Raw genomic sequence first — 27,279 nt, 5'->3', positions numbered from 1 at the left:
TCCAAAAACAAGGGCGGGGGTACAGTAAGAAAGGAGGAGAAAACTACTGTGACTGTTGTGTGCAGAATGGATTGGAGTGGAAGTAGAAACTATTCAGGAGTATATTATAGTGAACTAGAATGTGTCTTAGGTTAGGATTGCAGCAGGAAAGATGAGGAGAGTTGTTAGATTTAAAATATATTAGGTGGCCGGGAAAGTCATGAGATATTTTTCAATGTTTGTCTATGCAAAACTGCATCATGACTTTCCAGACAACCCAGTACTTTGGAGGTGAGATCAATAGGATCTGATGAAGGATTAGACATAATGGTAGAGAAGAGAATACACTATTCCCATTATTCTGGCTTTAGTACCTGGGTGAATTGAGATAGGCAAGACTGAAAGAAAAGCTCAAGATGCCTCTAAGACCTAGGTAGGAATGGAATGTAGAAGTCCAAAGCTCAGAACTAAAGGCTAGACTGGGGTAATAAATTAATGAGTGGACTAATATGATTTTATAAATTTATATTTTATATATTTACAAATATCAGTATTTGCATATTTATGTTTTTTATTTTTGTATTTTAAACATATTTAAAGTAGAAGGACTAGGTCAGATGATGTGGGGAAAGTGATCACAGAGAAGCCCTGATCCAAACCCTAGGACCCTCCAACATTTAAGGGTACAGTAGTTGCCAGAGTTCCAGACAATAACCTTGAAAAGGAATATCTAGAGAAACAGGAGGCAACCAGGGAGATTGGCTGTCATGGAAACTAGGAAACAGTGAGATGTCAACGGAAGGGAGCAACTAGTTTTATCAGATGCTGCTTAAATATCTATCATCTTGGGACCAGCCGTTGGTGTAATGGCTATGGTGCTTGACTCCCATGTAGTCGACTGCGGTTCAAATCCCGACCCAGTGTCTTAAACTCACACCAGGTGCATATGCATGTGTGCCCAAGATCCCTAGAGGAGAATGGAGAAGGGACTGTGGCATGGTCATCCCTCCTGGGGGGTGATTTCTCACTTTCTCTCTCTCTTTCTGGCGAGCGCATGCGCCCTATAGCGAAAATCTCTCTCTCAAAAAAAAATATATATATATCATCTTAATAAGAATATCAAGAACCCTGGGACAATGTTCAAAGACTCCTGAACAGCAGAGTAGACTTGAACAAATAGAAGATATGTCTTGTTCTTAGATAGGACAACTGAACGCCATATATAAATGTAATTAATTGAATGTTAGCTCAGTGCAACTATATATTATCTAGGGGTTTTTTTGTTTTTATTTGTTTATTTGCTAGGTTCCCCCCCCCCAGAATTATAAAACTTGATTCTAAAGTCCATATGGAAAAAAAAATATATATATATATATATATATATATATTTATATGCCAGAATATCTAGAAAGACCTTTAGAAAAGAATGGAGAGAGACTTTAAAATGCACTTGTAGCCTGTGGTAACCATGTGGTAACCATGCACAGATGAATAGACAGTGCAATGAAGCAGACGAGAAAGTCCAGAAATAAACTGAAGCACGTGTGAAAGTTTAGTATATGATAAAGGGGATATATTAAATCACAGTGGGGGAGGATGGGATTTTAATAGTGTTGGAACAATGGGATAGACATTTGTCAAAAGATAAAATTATTAGTAGATTCATACCCTACACTATATGCCAGAATAAATTCCAAATGGATCCAAGATCAAAACATGAAAAATGAAAACATGCAAATAGGAGAAGAAAACATAGGTGAATTACTCTATAACAAGAGTACAAAGAATGTCTTTTTCACAGTGACTTAAAATTCAGATACAAGGGGCCAGCAGACTTGTGGTGGTTAAGGCACTGGACTCCCACATAGCCTACTGTCATTCAAGTCCTGGACCCGGTGTCTTGAAAATCATGCCAGGCACATGTGCGTGCATGCCCAAAATCCTGAGAAGAGAATGGAGGAGAAGGAATTGAAGCATGGCCATCATCACTGGGGGGTGATTTCTCACTTTCCCTTTTTCTGTCTCTCTCTCTCTCTCTCTCTCTCCAGTGAACACACACACCCTATGGCAAAAACCTTAAAAAAAAAAAAAAAAAAAGTTCAGATGCAGTATAAGAGGAAAAATTACTGGGACCAGCAGATGGTGTAATGGTTACATTGATGGACTCCCACATGCCTGACCATGGTTCAAGTTCTGGTCCTAGTAGCTTGTAACTCATGCCGGGCACGTGTGCATTCATGCCCAAAGTCCTGAGAAGACAATGGAGGAGAAGGGATTTTGGCGTGTTTATCCTCCCTGAGGGGTGGGGTGATTTCTTGCTGTCTCTCTGTCTCTCTGACAAGTGCATGTACCCTATAGCAAAAAATCTCTCTTTAAAAAAAAAAAAAAAGGAAAAATTACTAAAATGAACTATACTTACTAAATAACTTTAAGGGGAAAACAAAACCCTGTGGTAGGCAGCCTTCTAGGTGGCCTTGTGACATCAACCTCCAAATATTCATGCCCTGTATAGCCTTTTACCCTCTTCCCCTCAAGGGTAGGCGGGACCTAGTGATTTGGTGATAACGAGATGGAATATGGCAAGTGATAGGAAGTCACTTATGAGATTAGGCTACAAGACTGTGATGTGACTCTGTGACTTTTATCTTGGTCATGCTCATAAAACAAGCTGCAGTGTAGTGAACTAACTTGAGAGAGGTCTATGTGGGACCACCAGGTGGTGTGGTGGTTTAGATGTTTGGACACCCACATGGCTGATCGCAGTTCAAGTCCCAGATCTGGCAGCTCTCTTTCTCACTTTTCCTTTCTCTCTTTCTCTGGTCAAATTTAAAAAATAATAATAGTAACAATAAATAAAATCAATTCTTTAAAAAGAGAGGCCCATGTACGAAGGAGCTGTTGGCCATTTGTATATAGAAATGCAGTTAATTTTTGTGCATTGATGTTATATACAACACTTTAATTTTCTTTTTAGTATAATAATTTGTCTAACGAGCTACTTGTTGTCCTTTGAAGAGTCATATTGTTCATAAGCAGAAACTGTTTTTTCCTTCCCCAGTCATTTGCTGGTTTATTTTTTGGTCTCACTGTGCAGACCAGACCTCCAGATCCTATAATAGAGTCAACCTTACCTTGTTTCTGTTTGTAAAGAGAATGCTTCCAGGGTTGCCCCTGTACGAAAGATATTTGCTGTGAATTTTTAGTGAATAGCTTGTATCAGGTGCAGGAGGTTCCCTCTATCCACAATTTATTAGGTCGTTGGAAAAATCACAATGTTTTTCTATGCAAAAATGCATCATGATTTTTCTGACACCCCAGTAGTGAGAGATGATATCATTAAGGAGTGTTTTATTTTATTAAAGCTTTTTGGTATTGTTATTGTTTGCATCTTTTATCAGGCTAATGAAATTCTATTACTAGTTTGCTGAGAAGGTTTTGTTTTGTTGTCTATTAAGTGTCTTGAATTTTATTGGATGGTTTTTCCATTGAGATGACCATGTATGTGGTTTTTCTGTTCCCTGCTCTTTTTGCATCCAGGTATAAGATGATCTCTGAATTTACTTGGCCCAACCACGACCTTCCTTCAGACAAAGAGGCTGTTAAGAAGCTGATTGAACAGTGTGGTTTTCAAGATGATGTAGCTTATGGGAAGACCAAAATTTTCATTCGAACACCCCGAACATTGTTTACCTTGGAAGAACTCCGTGCCCAGATGCTTGTAAGGATTGTCCTCTTCCTGCAAAAGGTAATTCTACATTTTAGACTTAAGGATAAGGTTTTAGTTTTACACTTAAACAATTATTGAATGTTTTCCTTAATTCAAGAAATATTCATGGATGGTGGTTTTTGTGTGTCTGCATATCTGAAGATCTTTATTATGTTGCCCTCACACAAAGGAAACTTACTTGGCTGCCCAAGTTTAGAATGATTTTATTTTCACAACTCTGAGGCATTTTTGTCTGCTGGTATTTAAAGTTGGAGATATCAGCCTAGCCATAGGAGCATGTGCTGCTAAGATGCTGTGCTTTGCAGGCTGGGACCATATCGGAAGCCCGGCTTTAATTTCTGGTCCATCCTGAAGGCCTGTCACATTTGTACACACCTCTGATTCCAGCAGCTCAAGCCAGAGACACAGAGACTATGAGCTTGAAGCTGGCCTTAGCAGCGTAGCTAGATCCTGTCTAAAAAAGAGCCAGGCATGATGGAGCATACCCATAGTCCAAAGTGCAAGGCCATAGTAGGTAGATTGCAACACAGTCTAAAAGATAAATTACATAATAATAATAAAGTTAGATGTTGAACAAGCCTACTTTTTTGTCTTAAACTTGTTTTTTCCCTTTAGGTTGAATATGTGAAAGATTTTATCTTGTCATGTTTTAAATGTCACCAGCATGTTTAAAACCACCTCCTCCACTATATCCCATCCCCCCCACCACTAGACGTCAGGTGAGGAGTGCTGACTTGATGCTCTTCAGTCCTTATCAATAATCTGTGCAAGTTTCTCCTTTCATTACATTCATGCATTCACGCATTTCTTCTTACCCCACATAACCTTTCTCATACATCCCATATGTACCATTTTAATGCAAATAAATATATTTATGTTAAAAACAACACACACGCACACACAAAACCATGTGCCTCTGTGAGGGTGTCCTTGGAATGCATACCTAGGAGAAAAGTTCGGAGGCCATCAAGTACATGTAGCTAGCAGTGAAAGTTAGTGCCAGGCAGGTTCTGCTCCCGCGTGACTCTACAGGTTGTACCAGCACCAGCTACATATGAGGGTCACTTTGTGCCCACCTCCTTCCCAGTATCATCCAGCTACCTGAATTTTTCAAACAGATAGGATTCTACTGTGTTGTCTTACTTTGTATTTCTATCGTTAGCACTTGAATCTGAGCGTTTCATTAAATGTTTGTTTATTGGGTTTTCCTGTAAACTACCTACCTGTTCATATCCTTTGTCCATTTTTCTACTAGAGTCAGTATTTTCTTGTTGGTTAACAGGAATTCCTTGAATATTTTAGATGTTTATCTATTACTTATTTAAAGCATTATAAATACATTCTATTCTGTAGACATTGTAATGAGCTTTATCCACAATATGCTTTGTGGAACAGAATATTTAAGATTGACATAATCAAATTGTTCAGCTTTTGGCCTTATAGTTTGTGCTTTGGCATTTTGTTTAAGAAGACTTTCCGGGGCCAGCAGGTGGCTTAGTAGTTAAGGTGCTGAACTCCCACATGGCCGACCACAATTTGAGCCTCAAACCCAGCAGCTTGAAATTCATGCCAGACACATGTGTATGCATGCTCCAAATCCCAAGAAGTGAATGGAGAAGAAGGGATTGGAGAGTGGCCAGCCCTCTTGGGGCGAGAGATTATTTTTTGCTTTCTGTCTCTGGCAAGTGCACACACCCTATAGCAAAAAATCTCTTGAAAAAAAAAGGAAGAAAAAAAAAACTTTCTTGTCTCTAGGTTATAAAGGTATCCTACATTTTCTTCATTGAACTGTATATAGTTTTACTTTTCACATTTAGGTCTGTAATCTATTTGGAATTCACCTGTGTACATAGTTTTATAGAGGGATCAAGTATTATTTTTCTCCTTATGGTGCACCAGTTTCCTCAATACTCTCTAACTAAGATGTGCTATTTTGTTGATTTTTTTTTGGGGGGGGAGAGGTTTTTGCTATAGGGCACATGCGCTCACAAGTAAGAGAGAGACAGAGAGACAGAAAGTGAGAAATCACTCCCTCAAGGGAGATAGTCATGCTGCAACCCCTTCTCCTCTCAGGATCTTGGGCACGCACCCACATGCACCAGACGTGAGTTTAAGCCACCGGATCGGGGACTCGAACCACAGTGGACTACGTGGGAGTCCAGTGACAGCCATTACACCAACTGCTGGTCCCTGCTATTTCGTTGATTTATATCACCTACAGAGTATATGTGAGAACTTCCAAAAATTTATGGAAAATAGAATTTTAAGTACAAGTTTATTTTAGTGTTAAAAAACATTGAAATCTTGGGACCAGCAGATGGTGTGATAGTAATGTCACTGGACTCCTACGTAGTCGTCCCTGGTTCAAGACCCGGACCCCGTGCCTTGAAACTCACACTGGGTGTGTGTGTGTGTGTATGCCCAAGATCCCAAGAGGAGAATGGAGAAGAGATTGTGGGGTGGCCATCCCCCCTGGAGGGTGATTTCTCGATTTCTGTCTTTCTGTCTCTCCAGTGAGTGCACACACCCTATAGCAAAAATCTCTCAAAACAAATTGAAATCTATACATAGTTCTAATAATATATGTTTTCCGTAAAACCTTTTGAAAATTCATATATTCTGTCTTCAGGTGCACTGTTCTGTTCCATTTTTCTATCCAATTTTTGGATTACTACAACAGATTTTATTGTAGTATGTCTCTGTACACTATAAAATATGTCCATCTTTCTACTTGTCTTTATTAAAGTTGATTAATCTACACAAAGCCTTTATTTTGCAGTACAATTTTAATGTACGTAATAAGTTTGTTAAATTCAACAAGAAGTTTATAAAGATTGTATGGAACTTATAGATTAATTTGAAAGGTTTAACATTTTTGTATTAAATCATCTTATTAAGAGTATAAAATAGTGGGACCAGCAGTTAGCATAATGGCTATGTCGCTGGACTCCCATGTAGTCGACCGTGGTTTGCATCTTGGACGCGGTGGCTTATAACTCAAGACGGGCGCGTGTGTGTGCGTGCCCAAGATCCCAAGAGGAGAATGGAGGAGAAGGGATTGCGGCGTGACCATCCCCCCTGGGGGGGAGGGGTGATTTCTCGCTTTCGGGTTTTTTACTGCGGTGATTTTTGCCAGGCTTTTGAATTGTTTTCTATTCTAATCAATAAGAAATAGTATCTAGGAGCCAGGAGATGGCCTGGTTGTTGAGGCACTGGAATTCCCATGTGGCTGATTGTTCAAGTCCCAGACCTGGCGGCTTGCTTTCTCACTTTCCCTCTCTCTCTTTCTCTCTCTCTCTGTCACTCTCTAGTGAATTCATGTGAAAAAAATAATAATAATAAATAAAAAACATCTTTTTTTATGTTTAATTTTTTATTTTTAAAACATCTTTTTTAAAAAGAAAAAAAATATCTAATTTCTACTTTATTTTTTTATTTCTGTGACTATTAGTGAAGGCATGTTTATTGGCCTTTTGGATCATTTCTTCTTTTATTCCTATCCCTGGTCCATTTTTCACTGGGTTGTTTATCTTTCTAAAATGAATTTGTAGGCGCTGTCTATATATCACATACTATGAAAGTGTCAGTCTTTTGAGATATCAGTACAGAGGATTCTGCTAATCAATCTGATAGCAATATTATGTTTGCCTCAGCAAGATAACATGGACAATTTTCCTTTTTTTTCCCCTGGATCTTGGAACATTCTAAATGGCATTGGCGCTCATCTATTGAGGCAGCATTCCCCTGGAAGCCATCTGGAAGGGGGCGTTTATGGAGCATAACTCTCCAACCACTCTCTGTATGATAACTGGTCTGTTTTTATTTTATATCTTTTGTGGGATCCATTCCGATCACTTTTATTTTTCTACAAAATAATCTAGGTTCTTAAATTTTATTGAGTAGAATTATTCAAAGTAGTTTCTGATGTTTCTTCTCATTTCCCTCTTATATCATATATTTGATTTATGCTTACTCTCTCTTTTCGTTGTCAACTTTCTTTACTGGTGCATTTTAATTTTTGTCAAAGATTCAGTGCTCTGATTTATTAACCCACCATTTTACTTCTAATATATCAATTTTGTTCTTTATCAAGCCCTTCCCTCTTTTTGAAATATAAAAAGCAGAGTGAGCAAGAGACTATCTTTCTCTAAGTTTGGGAATTGGACACTTTATTTTTCTTTCATATTTATGAATAATGAAGTATGGAATTTGTTCTGTGTTCTCCTTTTGCTGTGTCTATAGACCCTGATACATTACCATTTAATTGTTTTTATTTTTCCTTTTGGGATTTTGGGCATGCACACACATGTAACCAGTATGTTTTTCTTTTTCTTTTTTTTTCTCTCTCTTTTTTTTTTTTTAGGTAACTCATTTTTTAATTTCTTTTTTTAATTTATTAATTTACATTCATTCACTGAGCATTGCCACAGCATACAAAATGTGATTTCCCACCCAGAATATGCTGCATAGTAGCATAATCATACATGTTATCGTCAATAATTTTCCATTTCTAGTTTCATATATATTTTTCCCCCTATTTCTCACGCTCTGCCATTTCCTACCCTCCTCCCACACTATCTCAGGTGTCCACAGTTGTTTTCCATTCCTTTTCCATTCCCCCACATTTTATTGACTCAAAAAATTTCTTAAATAATCTAACTACTTTCAATAGCAAGCTGTGCTGATATATACATATCTATGAATACATGTCTGACTTTAGGCATGAATCTCTGAGTAGAATGAATGTACTATAAGGTAGCACCTAGCTGATGCTATGTAGTTTACTACAGTCATTAATTATGTATTTTTTACTATATTTTTTTAATTTCAAGAAAAGCAGATTTAACTTTAATAGATCAAAGAAATGCTAAGGAACTATGTTTAAACTTAAAATCAGGAAACAGGTTGGGTTTCTGTTCAAATAGTAGGTACATGAACCTATCAGCAGCTCAAGACAAGACAAAAATCCTTTAAACTGGAAAACAAAGCCTAGAAGAAAATCAACAATGTTTTATTCAAAAGTCATAAAATTCTATTTTACCAGTTCAGTCTCATGTACTTTATCTTCTGTTGTGATTCAATTTTCCCAATTAAATTCTGGGATATAATATTCAACTCCAGACTTTTCCCCACGATTAAGTCGGCCATTTTCCTAGTTTTTGAACTCTTATTTCTATATGACTCTTATTTAATTTTCCTGGTATAGCACTCCCTGCAGAACTTCTTCAAGACATGGTCTGGTATTGGTAAATTCGTTCAGGTTTTATTTATTTATCTGATATAATATTCAACTCCAGACTTTTCCCCACGATTAAGTCGGCCATTTTCCTAGTTTTTGAACTCTTATTTCTATATGACTCTTATTTAATTTTCCTGGTATAGCACTCCCTGCAGAACTTCTTCAAGACATGGTCTGGTATTGGTAAATTCGTTCAGGTTTTATTTATTTATCTATTTTATTTATCAGAGAATGTTCTTGTCTTTTCTTCCCATATGAAGGATAATCTTGCCGTGTATAGTATCGTGGTTGTAATTGCTTTTCCCTTAACACTTTGAATATATTTCCCCATTCTTTCCTCACTTGCATTGTTTCCGATGAGAGATCCGCTGTCAGCCTGATGGGGTATCCTTTGTAGGTAACTTGACGTTTCTCTCTTGCCAATCTTCATATCTTGTCTTTGTCTGTGGTTTTAGTCAATCTGGCTATAATGTGTCTTGGAGAAGATCTTCTTGGGTTGGTTCTATTGGGGTCCTTTGTATTTCTTGGGACTGAATCTTTGAATGCCTCTCTAGGTTTGGAAAGTTTTCTTCCAGGATTTCATGGAATAGATTGTCAATGTCCTTATGGATCTCTTCCCTTTCTGGGATACCAATTATCCAGATGTTTGGATGTTTGATGGTATCTCGTATTTCTCGTATAGTATTCACAGAGATTAAAGAGAAGAGAGACAATCAACTGCTAAAGAGGCAGGGGAAAGGAGCTGATGAGCTTCAGGAGGTGAGGAAATTCTTGCAAGATCTAAAAGAGGAAATTCACACTATAAAAAAGAATCAAATGGACCTGTTAGAGATGAAGACTATAATATAGGAAGTCAAAACCTCCCTTGAAAGTATTAAAAGCAGATTATATCATATTGAAAATTGAATCTCAGATATAGAAGATAGAATCACTGGCCTATAAAAAATGGGTCAAATAATTATTTTTTTTTTTTTTTTTTTATGTCTGGATTACCTTTTTCCTTAAAAGTTATTTGAAAATTTAAAAATTGGGCCAGAAGGTGACATGGTAGTTAAGGCACTTGATTCCCACATGGCTGACCTCAGTTCCAGCCCCAGACCTGGCAGCTTGAAAATCACACTGGGTGCTTGTGCATGCATGTCCCAAATCTCAAAAGAATGGAGGAGAAGGAATTGCAGCTTGGCCATCCCTCCTTGGGGTTGATTTCTCACTTTCCCTTTCTCTTTCTGGTGCACACACCCTATGTGAAAAACCTAAAAAAAAATTTTTTCTTAATTTTTAAATCATTCCTAGATGATACATTTTTTTGTGTGTGTATGTTTTGTTTCATTTTATAATTGTGTCATTAATTTTTAGTTTTACTGCCTCATCACAAAATGTTAAATGTACCATTACTACTTTCTGGAATCTATTGAGACTTATTTTGGGGCCTGGTTTACAGTCATATTTGTAAGTATAACATGAAGGTTTATGTTCTTTTTCTTTTTTGATTTTTTATTGTAAAAGATTATAAATATTTATAAAAGTCAATAGAACAGTATAATGAACCCCCATATTTCCTTCACCTAGACCAGTTAAGACCTTGTGCCATTCTTATTTTCTTATTTTATCTAGAAGTCATCTCAGGTTTTTATGTGTTGGTTGGAGTTTTTCTTTTCTTTTCTTTTCTATTTTTTGAAAGGTTTTTGCTATAGGACACGTGTACTCAACAGATAGACAGAGAGAGACAGAGAGACAGAAAGCGAGAAATCACCCCCCAGGGGGGATGGCCACACCGCAATCCCTTCTCCTCCATTCTCCTCTCGGGATCTTGGGCACGCACGCACACACGCCCGGCATGAGTTTTAAGCCACCAGGTCCAGGGCACGAACCGCGGTTGACTACGTGGGAGTCCAGCAACATAGCCATTACACTAACTGCTGGTCCCAAGGTTAGAATTTTTCTTAAAGAAAATTCCAAATACTTTATCATTTCACCCCAAAGTTACCACAATGGATAAGGACTTTACAGCTAAGGACTTTACACTATTATCATATTATATAAAATTAATAATTCCTTAACACCAAATCCATAGTCTCTATTCACTATTCCCAGTTGACTAAAAACTGTCTTTTCACAGATAGGGATAGATTTGGTCACCTATGGGACTAAGGAACTATTGATAAAGAAATGTACTAGTCTCAAAATATAGTCTAAACACGAAGGATAGTGATTTTTTAGCAGGCTGTCAGATCTCTCTCCATTAGTTTGAGGTTTTGTTTGAATATATTTAAAAACTTGGTATGCCGTGTTATAATCGTCAATGACATATTCCATTCTTAAACAATTGTATATCTTGCACTAGCCTGTAGGCTGGTGGTTAAGGCAGCTGGTTCTCACATGGCCAACCATGCTGTTCAAGTCCCAGACCTGCTAGATTGAGAAATATCCCAGGCACGTGCACAGATATGCCCAGAATCCCAAAAGGAGGGAGAAATGGAAGAGAAGGGATTACAGCTTGGCCATGCCCCATTGGGGGTGCTTTCTCAATTTCTCCAACCCCCTTTTCTCTCCAGTGAGCACACACACCCTCTGTCAAAATGAAACAAGGGCGAAAAATGGTATATTTTAGAGGTGGCTCCCTGTATCACAAGGACTACCCTGGTTGATTTAGCTTAATTAGCAATTTATTATTTTTTTATATTCTCATATGTGTTAAATTTACATTTTACATTTTTACTTTTGGATTATAGTCTCAGTCATGAGAAGAATCTTGTGAATGATTAAAAACAGCTCATTAGAGCATAAACATTTCATGAAAAAGTTCTGAAACTGAGACTTATGTAACTGTTCATTATACTCAGGTCCTAGTAACCTAAGACCTTTCCCATTTGAATCTAGTTGTGTAATCCTGCACCACCCCCTGGACCCATTAACTAAATCTTTGTAAGAACCTTATGAATGAGTGTTTATTACTATTTCTATTTAATAAATAAAAGAAGTCAAGCCACTGAGTGGTTAAGTAACTAGACAGAAGTCTCCCGGGTGGTGAATGCTGGGTTAGTATAGACTTGAGTATAATAATTTTGTAAACCAGCCAAAAGAAAAAGCATATGTAGCATCATCTAAGAATTGGATTTTCTTGGTTTGGTCATTCATTTGCCCCTGTTCCCTTAGGTCCTGCTTGTTATGAAACTTTTGTCAAGTCATAGCCTAGATACATAGTGGTTTGCACATCTTTTTTTGTTTCAAACAAAGTGCACTGACTTTGTTATGAAACCAATCAGGTGTTTTGTTTCTCAGTCTAAAAGCAAAAATAATTATTTCTCATATGAAATCAATTACTTTCACCCTTAAAGTAAAAAAAAAAAAAGTTAAAAAGCCTGCTAAAATAGTAGCTAATATTTACCAAGTGACAGTAATATTATATTAACTGGATGTTTTACATACATTAACTAAATCTTTTTAAAAGTGTATTTATATTTCTTCCCTAAGAGAGAAGGAGACAGAGAAACAGCACCCAACAGGTTCTCCAAATTAGCATGCACCCCCAGGCTCAGCCAGCTGGCAAGCTCAGGGAGGTCATAGGACACAAACCGAGGACCTTTCTTCTTTGAGTCCAAGTTGCCTTCCTGCTGTGCAGCCACCTGACTCTACTAACTACATATTTGCAAAAACCTTGTAAAAGAGTGCCCATTATTATTTTCCCTTAATAAGGGAATTAACGCCACTGCAATGAAGTGACTTGACAGAGGTCCCACAGAGGTGAGCACCAGAACTGAGATTTGACCCCAGCATTTCTGCCTCCTGCACGCACTCTTCTGACCACTGTCCACTTACATCATCATGGCAGCATTCAGAATGTTCTCCCTATAGGAGAACAGGCATGACACACTCCATTGCAGAAGTTTGTAAAGCCAGCGTCAAAGGTAATGATGGCTTCAAGCTTAGAGGAAAAGGAGAATGAGATTTGGCAAAATGCCTTTTATCAGATAACCATGGTAGACATGAAGTCTGAGTCATTTGCTGTTGAGTATGTAAGCTAGGGTGTTTTGGTTTTTTTTCCATTTATGTATGTATGTATGTATGTATGTGTTTTGTTGTTGTTGTTTTTTGGCCACAGGGCACAAGTACTTGTCAGAGAGAAAGAGGGGGAAAGTGAGAAATCACACCAACCCCCACCCCTGCCCAGGGAGGATGGCCAAGCTGCAGTCTTTTTCTCTAGTCTCCTCTCAGGATTTTGGGCATGCACACACCTGTGTCCAGGGTGTTTTTCAGGCCACAGGGTCCAGGACTCAAACCATGGAGATGACTATGTGGGATCCAACACCTTAACTACCATGCCACCTGCTGGCCCCCATCTTTTTTTCTCCTAAATAAATCATATTATATGTATTTAAGGTACATGACTTGATGTTTTAAGATATACATGTATAGGGAAATGGTTATAATAGTAGAACAGATTAACATAGCCATCATCTCACAGGTTACCTATTTTCTCCCATGTAAGATCAACTATAGTATACTAGTTTAGCAAAAATTCTGAGTGCAATACACTATTATTATCTGTAGTGTTCATGTTGTACATTTTATCTTCCAATTTATCATTTTCTATACTTGCTACATTGCATCTTTTGGCCTATATTAATAATATGTTGAAAGAAAACACTGATGTTGAAAGTATCAGTAGGCTCTTGACATCTGTACAGTAATGAAAAGTGATCAGCAACTTGGATTTTTACTGAGAATACATATTTCAGAGGTGATTTTTTTTTTTAGTTTTGGTGAAACTGACTTTCAAGCCATGTATATGAAAGGTACATATGAGTGACCACCGACATAGCACAAGCTCAAATATGGAAGCAGGATGCAATTGTGCAGTAAGAGAGGCTGCCCCCAGTATTGGTCCATTCATTGCTTTATTCACAGCGAGTATTTAGGGCCAGAAGTATGCTACTTGAGGGCCGGTGGGTGGCATGGTGGATAAGGCACTGGACTCCGACATGGCCGACCATGGTTTGAATCCCAGATGCAGCGTCTTGCTTTCTCACTTCACCTCTCTCTGTTTGTCTCTCCGACAAGCATATATACCCTATAACAAATTAAATAATAATAATAATAATAAAATAAATAAGTTAAATATATATATATGTATATGCATGGTGCTTGATCTTGACTGAGTGTTGAAAGAAGTAATTGATGGTGCCCATTGATTCTGTACCTTTTCAGCAGACTGAGAGGAAGTGGGCGTCAGGTGTCCTTTACAGCACTATGGTACGTGATTATACAGGAGATGTTCATATGCATTTTACATGAGCAATAAATATGCATTTGTTCGTTCGTTACTGAGGACACAAAAGTGAACAAGACACAGCTCCACCCAGAAGAAGCTGACAGTCTGGTCCAAAGGTGACATGAGGGCAAGCAGGTGGTATGGAGGTTAAGGCACTGGATCCCACATAGAGTCCTGGACCCAGCAGCTTGAAAATCACGCGAGGGTTGTGTGTACGCGTGTGTGCCCAGGATCCTGAGAGGAGAATGGGGGAGAAGGGCCATATCCCCTGGGGGGTGACTTCTCATTTTCTTTCTCTCTCTGTCTCTGGCAAGCACACCTACCCTATAGAAAAAAAAAACTGAAAAATTAAAATTATATTTTAAAAAAGAAAGAAAAGAGGTGTTTTAGCACTCAAATCAGTGAGTTAGAGTCCATGCAACACTCCAGATAGGCTGTACCAGCCAGGTGTACTCAGAGGAAAGGTACCTGTCTAGTCTGGGAGAGAAGGTTCTTTGGAAGGAGTGCCAGAAAGTTTGCCAGAATCTTAATTCCTGTTAGATTCATGTTTTACTTGAAAACACACTTACAAGGAGGACAAACCTTAATTTGTGTTTCATTTGTTTTTGTTGGTTGAGTTTATCAGAGCTGGATTATTGACATTATGATGGCTTGGTTGCCACTGAAGTTTGTAGGTAAAATAAGCCTCTGACAAATAGATAGGACAAAGTTTTCTAAAAATAGAAATGAAAAAACTAAAATGTCATTTTCCATAACAAATGAGTCTTAGTCCTTGGAATTTCTGAAACAGCCTCTTTCACATTGCAGGGAAGTTCTTGCCATTCCCAGCCAGCAGCCCAGTGGGTAACTGACACGCAAACATTTATGGCAACAGTGCAACTTAGGATGGCAGAATTAGATTTAGATTCAGCTTGAACATTATAGCAGGGCTCCAAATATCTTTCCTTATTTATCTCCCAAGATATAAAAAGCTGGCTCAGGGTTTGTCTTCCAGAAGTACCTGGCTCAACAAACTCCATCAAGGTTCCTCATTCATAACTGCTAGTTATGGCTGGCAGCCTTTCATTTAGTTGCACTTGTTTTCTCATAGCTTATAATGCCCTGTTTTCACATTATACTGTACATGGTCTTCTGCAATTTTGTTTTCCATTCAGCATAATGTTTCTACATTTTTTCTAGGTCCATAAATGCAGTGATAGTTTATTTATTGTTACTTCTTTGTTAGTTTCTTATTAAAAACTCATAGTTTGGGGCCAGCAGGTGATGTGGCATTTAAGGCATTGGATCCCATATGGCTGACCAGAGTTCAAGTCCCAGACCTGGCAGCTTGCTTTCTCACTTTCTCTCTCTGGTCACATATAAAAAATAGTAATAAATAAAACTGAATAAATCATTTTTTACAAACTCATTTTGTCTATTTTCCTAATACTAGACATTTAGTTTTACAATTTTTTGTCATAGCTACCATGACAAAATGCTGCTGTGAACATTTTTGTGCATGTTCTTTTGTCTGCAAGTGGACAAACTTCTGTGGGGCAGCTGCTCTCAAATTGTGAGGATCCCTCAAAGAGCTCACCTTAGAAAAGTGCAACATGCGGGACCAGCAGCTAGCATAATGGTCACATCGCAGGGCTTCCATGTAGTCAGCTGTGATTAGAGTCCTGGACCCAGTGGCTTCAAACTCACGCCAGGCACTTGTGCATGCATACCCAAAATCCCAAGAGGAGAATGGAGAAGGGATTGTGGCGTGGCTATCTCCCCTGAGGGAGGGTGATTTCTCACTTTCTGTCTCTCTGCCAAGTGCACACACCCTATAGCAAAAATCTCTCTAAAAAAATTAAAAAGTAGGGAACCAGCAGTTAGCGTAATGGCTATGTCGCTGGACTCCCATGTAGTCGACTGTGGTTCACGTCCTGGACCCGGTGGCTTAAAACTCACACCGGGCGCTAGTGCGTGCGTGCCCAAGATCCCGAGAGGAGAATGGAGGAGAAGGGATTGCGGCGTGGCCATCCCCCCTGGGGGGTGATTTCTTGCTTTCTGCTCTCTGTTTTTCTGGGGAGCGCACACGCCCTATAAAAAAAAAAAAAAAAAAAACTCTCAAAAAAAAAAAAAGTAGAAAAGTGCAAAATGCAAGAATATGCAAGCACACATTCCAGTAGTATCAGAATGATGACATCATCACACATGATATACTATACTGGAAAACTCTACTGTAGACTTGTCAGAGGATGAGAGTTTAAAAGGCAAATACGGACCAGCTCTTGGTATGGTAGTTAAGGCAGCTGGATCTGTCAGGGCCAACCATGTGGTTAGTCGCAAGCTTGGCAGCATGCGGGACATGTCAGGTACGTGTGCATCTGTACCCAAGATCCCTAAAGGAGGGAGAGATGGAGGACAAGGGATTGCAGCATGAGCATGTCCCATGCTAGGGGAGAGGGGCCTCTCTCTAGCACATGCACTCTGGCAAATTAAAAAAAAGAAAAGAAAAGGCAAATAATCAATCTGTATTCTTAAGAAATGGTTTTGATCACAAGGATTCCCTGAAAGATTCTCAGCCATGCTCAGGGTTTCCCAGACCACACTGTGAGAACTTCTCTTCTAGGGTGTATCCCCAGACTGCAAATGTAAGTGGTGGGTCTGCACATTATTACATTCACTAAAGACAGTCTAATTGCTTTCCTAAATAATTGTACCAGTTTATGCTTATCCAAAAATTTATGAAAGTTTGTATTTTTACACAGCCTTATCAACAAATCGATCAGACTTTTAAATTTCAGTCAATCTAATATCAAACCTCTGAGTGTGACCTTTTTGGTTTTTTGTTTGTTTGTTTTTTTAAGAGGTTTTTGCTATAGGGCACGTGCACTCGCCAGACAGACAGAGACATAGAGACAGAAAGCGAGAAATCACCCCCCAGAGGGGATGGCCATGCCGCAGTCCCTTCTCCTCCATTCTCCTCTCAGAATCTTGGGCACGCACAAACATGCAACCGGTGTGAGTTTTAAGCCACCGGGTCTGGGACATGAACCACGATCAACCACATGGGAATCCAGCAACATAGCCATTACACTAACTGTTGGTCCCTGAGTGTGACCTTTTTCTCACAAGCTCAACTATGCATAGGGGTGTCTATTACACTTATACCAATTGGTATATCAGGTTATCTGTTCGGCTGCTCTCCTGCCACATTCAGTGGAATCTCACTGAAAGTATAGCGGAGAGAAGTGACATGGTTAGTTTTTTGGTTTTGGGTAGCTCTGGGTCAAGGAGAGATCAGAAGTCAGTAGGACTGGAGGCAGGATGGCCAATTAAGAACTTATTGTAATCCAAGTGAAAGCTCATCAGGGCCTGAATTGCAGCAGTGGTAATGAGATGGAGAGATATTTGAAAAATATTTAGGAAGTAAAATGATCAAACCATAGTAGTGTTTGGATGGGAAACTGATGACAGGTAGAAATCAGTGAGTCTCAGATTTCCGTCTTGGGTTCCAGGATAGCCGATGTCCCTGACAACTGAGATAGAGATAGAAGATACAGAAGCAAGAGCCTATGTAGAAGATACTAACAGTGTGGGGCATGGTGTGTTTGAGGCACTTGTGAGCCATTCAAGTGGAGACGGCCAGCAAAGAGTTGGGTATGAGTCACGGAAGAAAGAAACTGGCAGATTTCAAATAAACAGTGGTCAACTATTGACATAGTAGAAATGTCCACCTGAAAAGGGCTCACTTAATCTGGCAATTAAATCATTGCTTGTTAATAACTAGCAATAGTAAAGTAGATTAGGATGAGCCCAGAGTCTAGGACGTGAAACTAACCAGGTACCACAGTGCTCCAGTGACAAAGTGCATTGAGCATTGATTGGTCACCGTAGCAATGAAAGTAGTTATGGGAAGGTTGGTTGTTCTTAATGGAGAAACTAGATCTTATTTATCTATCTTCTGTGAAACCTTTGGTAAATGTTGATTATAGGACATTGAAGCCCTGTGTTGCATATATTTCTAAGCCGTGCTATTAAAATAACATTACTATGTACAAATCATTGATATTACTATTGAGAAGAAAATTTCTGTTGATTTATAATAACCGATCCACTTTGTATTTACGTATTGACAACCGTAAAACCCTTTAGAACAACAGAAATGCTTCAGCCAAAATTTATTGTTTAAACAACAGAACATGCTTCCCTGCCGCCCACACCTCCTTCTTGGCCTCCCTTTTTCCTCCTCCCACCCAGTTGGTGAATAAAAAGATAAAAGCATATTTGGAAATAATGGTGACATGTCAAAAATAATTTGTTTCTTGTTTATCTCCTCTCAGATACTACCAATAAGAAACCACCACCACCCCTTCCCCAACACCCTCCCCCGTAGGTTGGAAACAGATGATTTGCTCTCCTGAAAGAGCAGCGAATCCGTTGCCTGGGTGATATCTCATTACTAAGGCAACCAATTTGGTGCATCAGTGTGAATCTCAATTTTCAAATGTAATTATGCCAAGATATGCACATATGTTTGAGATTTACTTAAAAGAAATGTTCTCCCTTTGGAAGAAAAATATGTTCTGTTAAATGAAGGGGAGGGTATCACTTTTATTCCTTGGTAGCTTAAACACACCTTTCCACTAAGCCCCCCATGTTTAGTAAAACAGCTTGCACTGGTGTCTTGCTCATCACATTTTTTTTTTAACTTGAGATGTTCCCTTCCAAGACACTTCTCTCTCGAGACCTGTCACTCATAACCCAACAGCTGTTGTCTCCATGACAACACTTTCTAGCCCCAGTAGGTGGTAGTAAGGAAAAAAGGAAGGGAGGAAAAAAAAAGGAAAAACCCATTTTGGTTTCACTTTATGTTTTAATTGCTGCAAGCTCAGGAGATTGACTCTTTGTAAGGAATTAATTAGTGAAGGGAAAGTGGTTCAGTGAATAGATGTTTACATTAAATTATTATAAAACTTTTAAACAGTTCAATGAGGATTGCTATCCCAGACTCAAATGAAAGGTCTTATAGATAGTAGGTGTACAATCAAAAGTTCGCCTGGAGGAAGACTGTCTTAGAGATTGCTGAAGATACACACAGTCAAGCCAAATAAATACCATTGAATCACTGCTAAACGATTAATATTTCTGCATCCTCAACGAAAACGAGCATTTAAAAATAAAAGAGGCATGTTTGTGTGAAGGGATTGTTTACTCGAATTGCCAATCTTAATTTTTTTTAAGTACTTATTTAATTTTTTAATTTGACCAGAGAAAGAGACACATACACACACACACGCACACGCGCGCACGCGCACAGGGGGTGGGGTGGGGGGGCAGTGAGAAAGCAAAGCAAGCCACCAGGTCCAGGACTCAAACCATGGTCAGCCATGTGGGAGCGTCCAAAGCCTTAGTCATCACGCCACCTGCTGGTCCCACCAATCTTAATTTTTTAATGCCTATTAAATCATGAAATCTGAGCAATTCATTAAGCTTCCACTTTGCCATGACTGCCAGGAAGCTCAAGACTCAAATTTACATTCAGGTGCAGGAACTACCCTGAGTTTGGGATTTTGAGGATAACTGTCTCCCATGCCCACCGACATTGCTATCCCCGTTGGCTAGTTATACAGCTTTTAATCTTACCTGGATAATTCAGTTGTCTGTGTATCTTTTATTCTATGTTCCCTTCAATCCTTTTGGAAGTAATAGGTAATAAATATTAAAGATGGATGGAGATGTTTTACTATCATGGTCATTTAATGTAAACTATCACCAACAAATTTTTTTAAAAGTTTATTAAATATTCAACATATTCTGGGAAATGGATCATTATTTATTGCATATATTTAGAGCATTCAGTTTCTTTTAATAAGCAGACATATAGTGACTTCAAGCTCTGATTTTTAAAATTTTAATAAGTGCAGAATGTGTTAAGGAGAGATCAGAAGTCATTAAGACTAGAGGCAAGATAGCTGATTAAGAACCCTTAGTTTACAATGAAGATCCTTAATTTACAAAAGGTCCTTCCAAATAAATAAGATAAATACTTCACTCCAAAATTGAGCAAATATATGGATGATCAGTTCACAATTAAAGAAAAATGGTCAGAAACTGTATTTTCACCTGTCAAATGCTCATCTTTTTGTTTTAAGTCATACAACATTGCTTAGGGCATCTGTACTGTTGGCATGAGAGTAAATTGTTAGGAAGTTCCTGGAGGATAATTAGGCAGCGTGTTTCCAAAAACGTCTAGCAGTTGTGCTTGCTTCTAATCCAGCAATTATACTTCTAGAAATCATTACTAAATTTTAAGAAATATTTGTAAAAATTTACTTGGAAGAACTTTTTTGCAACATTTCTCATGAAAGTGGAATATAATGGGGAATCTTAAATATTAAGAAATTAGTTATATACCTTTTGAGGCATCTGTGTAGTAGAACACTATGCAATCATTAATGACGGTACAAAGATAAGGACATTAAGCATGCTCATGATAGGGACGAGCAGATGGTGTAATGGTTACGTCACTGGACTCCCATGGAGTTAACTATTTTTCAAGTTCCAGATCTGGCAGCTTAAAACTCACACTAGACACATGTGCATGCATGCTCACAATCCTGAGAGGAGAATGGAAGAGAAAGGATTGTGGCATGGCCATTCCCCCCGACAGGGATGATTTCTCCCTTTCTGTCTCTCTGTCTCTCTGGTTAGCACCCAAAAATCTCTCAGAAAAAAAAAAAGTGCTTATGATAAATGTTAAGTGAAAATATATGTTACAAAACAGTACATTCAGTTTGATTCCTTTTTAATCATATTGTTAATTCTAGAACTATCTACACAAGTGTGCACATACACCCATTATATGTACTAAAGAAGAACTGATGAGTCATTTACTTGGGGGGCTTTATTCATAACTAAAGAAAATTTGGGGCTATTTTTATTCTATAGTATTTTTCAGGAAGTCTTAATATTTCCAAACATTGCTATCCATTCAAATTTAGCACTGTAGTGACAGTCTGTATTTTTAAGAAAATTTAATTTCAGAATAAGATGTTTACTAGTCATTCATCCTGATTGATTTTGTTGTATTGGTATGGATAAGAAATCAAACACTTATAGAAAATATGTTGGTGACAAATATCTTTCAGAGAACTAAAAATACAGTTAACCATTTATTATTTAAATCTAAGCTTACAGATAAAATATTTTTACATGAGTGTTGTATTTTTAAATAAATAGATACTAAATAGAAACACCATATAATTATTATCCCATCATTTACCTCCAAAATGTTAACTAATAGTTTTTATTATATAGTAATACATATTCGTTGTGAACATTTTTTAAGTTAAAGGATGACTGGTCCCATAGCTTAGTGGTTAAAGAAACTGGATCCCACATAGACAACCATGGTTCAAATCCCAGCCCAGGCAGCTTGGAAAAACATGCTGGGCACATGTGGATACATCCCCAAAACCCAATAGGATAGAGAAATGGAGGACAACAGGTTACAGCATGGCCACATCTCATTAGGGGTGCTTTCTCCCTCTCTCTCTCTCTCCCCCTCTGCGCCTCTCTGGTGAGCACACACGCTCTGGCAATAAAGGAAGGAAGAAAGGGTGGAAGCTAAGCAGGCAGGTCAGGCAGGCCATGGTGTGGTGGTTAAGGTGGCCGGATCCCACATGGCCAACTACGGTTTGAGTCCCCAGACCTGACAGCTCGAGAAACATGGCTGGTGTATCTGCATGTGGACCCAAAATCCCAAAAGGAAGGAGAGATAGCAGAAAAGGGATTGCTGCATGACCATTCCCCATGGGGAGTGCTTATCTCACTACCTCTCACCCCCATTGCTCTCCAGTGAAGACACTCACCATCCAGTAAAATTAAAAAGAAAAGAATAATGTAAAACAAATAGAGCTGTCCAGTGGCATGGTAGTCGAAGCAGCTAGATCCTCCATGGCTGACAGCACCGTTCAGGTTGGACCTGGTGGCTTAAAAAATTAGGCCTGCCCCAAATCCCAAAGGATTTGGAGGAAAAGGGAGAGGAGAGGAGTTGTGGCATGATCATCCTGTATGGCAAGTGCTTTCTCGTTTTCTCCTTTCTCTTTGGCTAGTACTCACAACCTCTGGCAAAATTATAAACAAAACAAAAAACTAAAGAACATTCCCCATCACCTCACTACCAAAAGATAACCACTATTAACCTTTTGGAGTAAATCATTTTTCAGTCCTTGTGTGTGTCTCTCTCTCTCTCTCTCTCTCTCTCTCATACACACATACACACACACAAGTGATTTTAAATACCAAAACCATGCTGTATGTACGGTAAGTGGATATTCCAGTGTGAAAATCAGCAGAACCATGATGCTGGTCGTGGTGCTCTGTCCCTAAGTCACTTCAGTGTGCTCTTCCAAGCATCCTGCCTTGACTCTTATCGGCACAACTTTACCATCTTAATTTTAATGATGCTATTCCTCTGATCAAAAGTCTTTCAGTTACCTACAAAATTAAGACCAGACTCTCTCAGGCTCTGGCATCAGGCAACGACGTCTCCCAGTATACTGTATCATAATATCTGTTCTTATTTTCTTTCTCTCTTTCTGTCTTTTTCTTTCTGTTTAACTGAACCCTCAAACATGCTGGCTTATTAAAATACTGTTTGCTTTGCCTTCAGTATTTTTCAGATTTGATTCTACCCTCTCACTAACAAGATTCCTCCTGGCCAGACCAGTTCTTTGGAACCCATTCGTTGATTGTACAAAGTTCTACGAGACAATAAGTTCAGTGTAAAGCAGAAACTATGAGCCTAATATTTGTTTGTTTAAAGAATTATTTATTTTATTTATTTATTTATTTTTAATTTGCAGTAGGGCACGTATGGTCACCAGAAAGAGATGGAGAGGATGAAAGTGAGAAAGCAATCCACCAGGTCTGGGATTTGAACCACAGTTGGCCATGTGAGAGTCACTATGCCATCTGCTGGCCCGATCCTGCTGTTAGTTTTAAGGTTTAGGTTTGTGTAAGATTGTAGGTTATCCTCACTTCTTTTAGCTATAAGTGATAAGGTTAGATACGGGTGCAGTGCCTGTTACAGTCAAGTGAGAGGTGTGTTGTGGGTAATCTGTGACTAATAAGTTGTTGAAAGGCTGTGAATTAATTATTTTTTAAATAGATGATTCAAGGTTTTTTCCATAAAACATACACGTGTATGCCACCAGCAGGTGGCATGGTGGTTAAAGTGCTGGACTCCCACATGGCTGACCACAGTTCAAGTCCCAGACCTGGCAACTTGAAAATCAGGCTGGTGCTTGTGTACATGCCCAAAATCCCAGGAGGAGAATGCAGAAGGGATTGTGGTGTGACCATCGACCCTGGGGAGTGATTTCTCACCTTTCCTCTCACTGTCTCTGTCTGTCTCTCTGGCAAGCGCATGTACTCTATGATAAAAACCTCTTTAAAAAAAATACATTTGCTTTCTTTAGTGGGGGAAAAGGAGGGGGGGCACATCTCAGGGATTATGCAGCCCCGGAGTGTGTTGCACTGTGAATGTCCCTCCTAAGGCAGTTCACCAAGAGACCAGCAGAGAACCTCTCAGCTAATGATTTATAAGAAGCCTTCAGCTCAAAATTCCTGTTGGATTCTGTAATATCTGTAGTCAAAAAACAGTATTTAAGCTTTAGAGCCCCTATTACTTTGGACACATGTCTGAGCTCTTCGGCTAGATGGTAAGTTGATGAGGGAAGCAGCATCCTGCTACTTGGTCGAGTTCTGCATGTCCCCAGCGCCATGCCCTCTGCACAGTGACCCTCACTAACAGTTTGTTAATGATACGACTCAAAACGAGGAACCGAGTGGCTCCTGGATTCTTCTTAGCTATATTATGTTAAAAGCGAAGATATTTATGAATGTTTGAGAGCTCTTCATGTGCATTTAAATAAGGTACCTTAATACCAAGCAGATGAGGTCATTAATAGGCACAGGCATTTTTCCCAACTGGGGAAGAATCCCTGACGTTTTAACTCTGCCGGCGGAGTCGAAGAATCACCAACTTCTGAATAATTTTTAGACTCTACTACTGCATAATCAGCAGATAGTTCTTGGTTTTAGACATCTGTAAAGCACTTGGGTTCTAATCCCAGCTCCAACACTTGTAGGATATTTCTGGGCATCTCTGTGCTTCCATTTTCTTGCTTGTACAGTGGGAAATGAAATAGTACCAACCTCATGATGTAGTTGGGAATAAGCAAGTTAATACATCCAACCTACTCCGAACACTCAGAAAGTGCTGTGTGCTCGCTGTTACTAACACTAGCATTTTGATTGGTCCGGGCTCGTATTGCCAGTTATGCCAGCGAACTGCCTGCGTGCGTGTCCAAGGTCTGCAGTAAAAGAAAAGTGGGAGCAGTGGGGCAGCACTATCGTGACACGTGGTGCTGGACCCCCGAGGCAGGCCCTGCTTCCACATCAGAGGTCTGTCTCCCTGTACCTGCCTGGCAGGTGGGCCCAGTGTGAAGGCTCCATTGGGGGTGCGTCTCTCTCTTCCTGTCTACCCCCTTCCTTCTGGAAAAAATATTTTTTTTATCGTCACAAATTTGGTGTTTTATACAACAGAAATGTATTCTTTGACAATTCTAGAGGACATGTCACTGGGTCAAAATCAAGGTGTCAGCAGGGCCCTGTTCCTCCCTAGGGTTTCAGGAGAAAATCTGTCCCTTTCCTCTTCTCGCTTCTGGTAGCCGCCAGCATTTCACGGTTTGTGTCTGGATTACTCCATTCCAACCTCTACCTCTGTGGTCACAGTGCCTTCTCCTTTTCTCTAGATTTCCCACTCCTTATTATCAAAGATATAAATGCGATCATATTTAGAGTCAAGCAGATAATCCAGGATAATGGACCTCTCTCAAGATCCTTAACTTAATCACATCTGTAAGGTTCTTTTTTTCACCCAAGAGGTAGCATTCACCAGTTCCAGGAAATAGGAGGTGAGTATTGGAGGGGAGGGCATCATTCAGCCTACTATACCACCTAAAACAATGGATATAACAGCCAGGATTTATTACTTGCTCGTGAGTCTGGGCCACACCTCAATCCCTTCTCCTCTCAGGATCTTGGGCACGCACACACATGTGCCCGGCATTAAGTCATCTGGTCCGGGACTCAAACTGCAGTTGACTACATGGTAGTTCAGCGTCATATCCATGACGCTAACTGCTGGTCCCCCAGGGGTGTGTTCTTAGAGTGATGGCAGAAACCTAAGAGGACAAGGCTGACCACACAGGCGAAGCTCAGATCACATTATTTATAGCCCACTAGCCAAAGTCATATTTGTAGGGTGACCCATGGAGGACAAGAAGGAAGAAGTAAATATGTGTTAGACAATAGTATAACCTAGCATGGTTCTCTCTAGATGGCAGTAGTTTAAAGTTAAAAAGGCAACATACTTATTTAGGAGAGTAATAAAACTCAGATTTGAAACAAAGTTATTTAGTAATAGGGATGTTTTCTATAGTTCTTATTTGATTGCTAAGTCAAGGAGTTATGTCTATTGTAGTCTTTGTCTGGCCAAATAAATAACATTCCCTAATGTTATTATCCTGGAAATTATGTTCCATGATTTTCCATTTAGGGGCAAAGCCTCTACGGATGTGGAGACTATGAGACTCCCTTGGGCTAACTGGCTTCTGTTGCCGTAGGGTCATGATTCGGTGGATTCCATAGAGGTCTGAGAAAGAAGTAAGGGTTTTCTGCCCATTTGGGAGGATAGAAAATCTGATGGATAAGAAGAGAAGTGACCTGATGACTACCCGTCATCAGCTGCATTAAAGCCAAAGCTTTAATTATACATTAATTATAGTATCTTTTCCTGTCAGCCTTTCTCTAAGAGCTTAAATAGCTATTTCATCTAAGTAGTCTAACCAAGAGTTGGTTATACATTCCTGGGAATCTGATTTTTGTTCATTTGAGAACCAGTATACAAAAGTTGTATATTTGATTTGATGGAATTTCTCAATCTAGCTGTGATTTTTTTTTTCCCTTTCTTTCCAGTGGTAGAATTATCTCACTCTCACAGGTCCAGTGGAAAAAAAGAACATAGAGTATAGATCATGGGCACTTTCTGAGTCTTGAAGACTTCAAGAGAGAGAATAAGATTGTGCACATTTTCTTGGTCACTTAAAAATTCATTGACACGAAAGTGTTAACTTTTATTTAAAAAATAATTTCTTATTAAAAATCTTGTAAGTAAACAGGGAAGCAGAAACTCAGTTTAGAATATCCACATATCTGTACCTATTATGGAACCAGTTGCTTTTTGTGTGTGTTTGTGTGGAGAGGTTTTTGCTATAGGGCGCATGTGCTCGCCAGAAAGACAGAGAGAAATAGAAAGAGAGAAATCACCCCCTGGGGATGGATGGCCACACCTCAATCCCTTCTTCTCCATTCTCCTCTCAGGATCTTGGGCACACACGCACACATCCCTGGCATGAGTCTAAGCCACCGGGTCCAGGACTCCAACCATGGTCGACTACATGAGAGTCCAGCAACATAGCCATTACGCCAACTGCTGGTCCCCTGCCAGTTGCTTTAAAGTGAACATTTTATATTTTAAATAAAGCAATTTAATGTAAAAGGAATATTCATGGAAAACCAGACATCAGCAATTTTTAAAGTTGATAATTAGACTGCTCTAGAACCATCAACCTTCGACACTGATTTTGAAATTCTATGAAGACTTGAAAACTGTATGACACTGCCCTGTATTTCCTTCCTTGAATGTTCCATAATTTGCTTATACTCACAGTTGTGTAACTACATGAGCTTTTTTTTTTAATTTTTTAATTTTTATTTTCTACATTAATTCACTATACACCATCACAACACACCAATGAATTTTCCATCCAAAATACACTGTGCATTGGTTCAATCAAGCACATCCACATACATGTTCTCAGCAAATAATTTTCCAATTCTTACATCCTGCATACCTTGCCCCTTGTCTTGCCATCCCTGATTCCCCATCCCCCACCCTCTGCTATGTCCCATCTTCCTCCTCCATTGTCCCTGGCATCCATGGTTGCCCTCCATGCC

At 39.1% G+C, this 27,279-nt stretch overlaps 1 protein-coding gene across 1 annotated transcript in view; it reads left to right on the top strand.

Moving 5' to 3' along the window:
- The window catches only part of MYO1D (myosin ID), a 328,050-nt gene that overhangs the window by 212,185 nt on the left and 88,586 nt on the right, over window positions 1-27,279 (top strand). Inside the window, exon 16 of the mRNA XM_014590111.2 lies at window positions 3,517-3,724. Within this exon, the coding sequence (XP_014445597.1) occupies window positions 3,517-3,724 (208 nt within the window). The remainder of the gene's footprint in view (window positions 1-3,516; window positions 3,725-27,279) is intronic.

Source organism: Tupaia chinensis, unplaced genomic scaffold (genome assembly GCF_000334495.1).
Source record: "Tupaia chinensis unplaced genomic scaffold, TupChi_1.0 Scaffold000407_1, whole genome shotgun sequence".
Classification (NCBI taxonomy): domain Eukaryota; kingdom Metazoa; phylum Chordata; class Mammalia; order Scandentia; family Tupaiidae; genus Tupaia; species Tupaia belangeri.
This window is presented reverse-complemented; position numbering and strand designations above follow the sequence as displayed.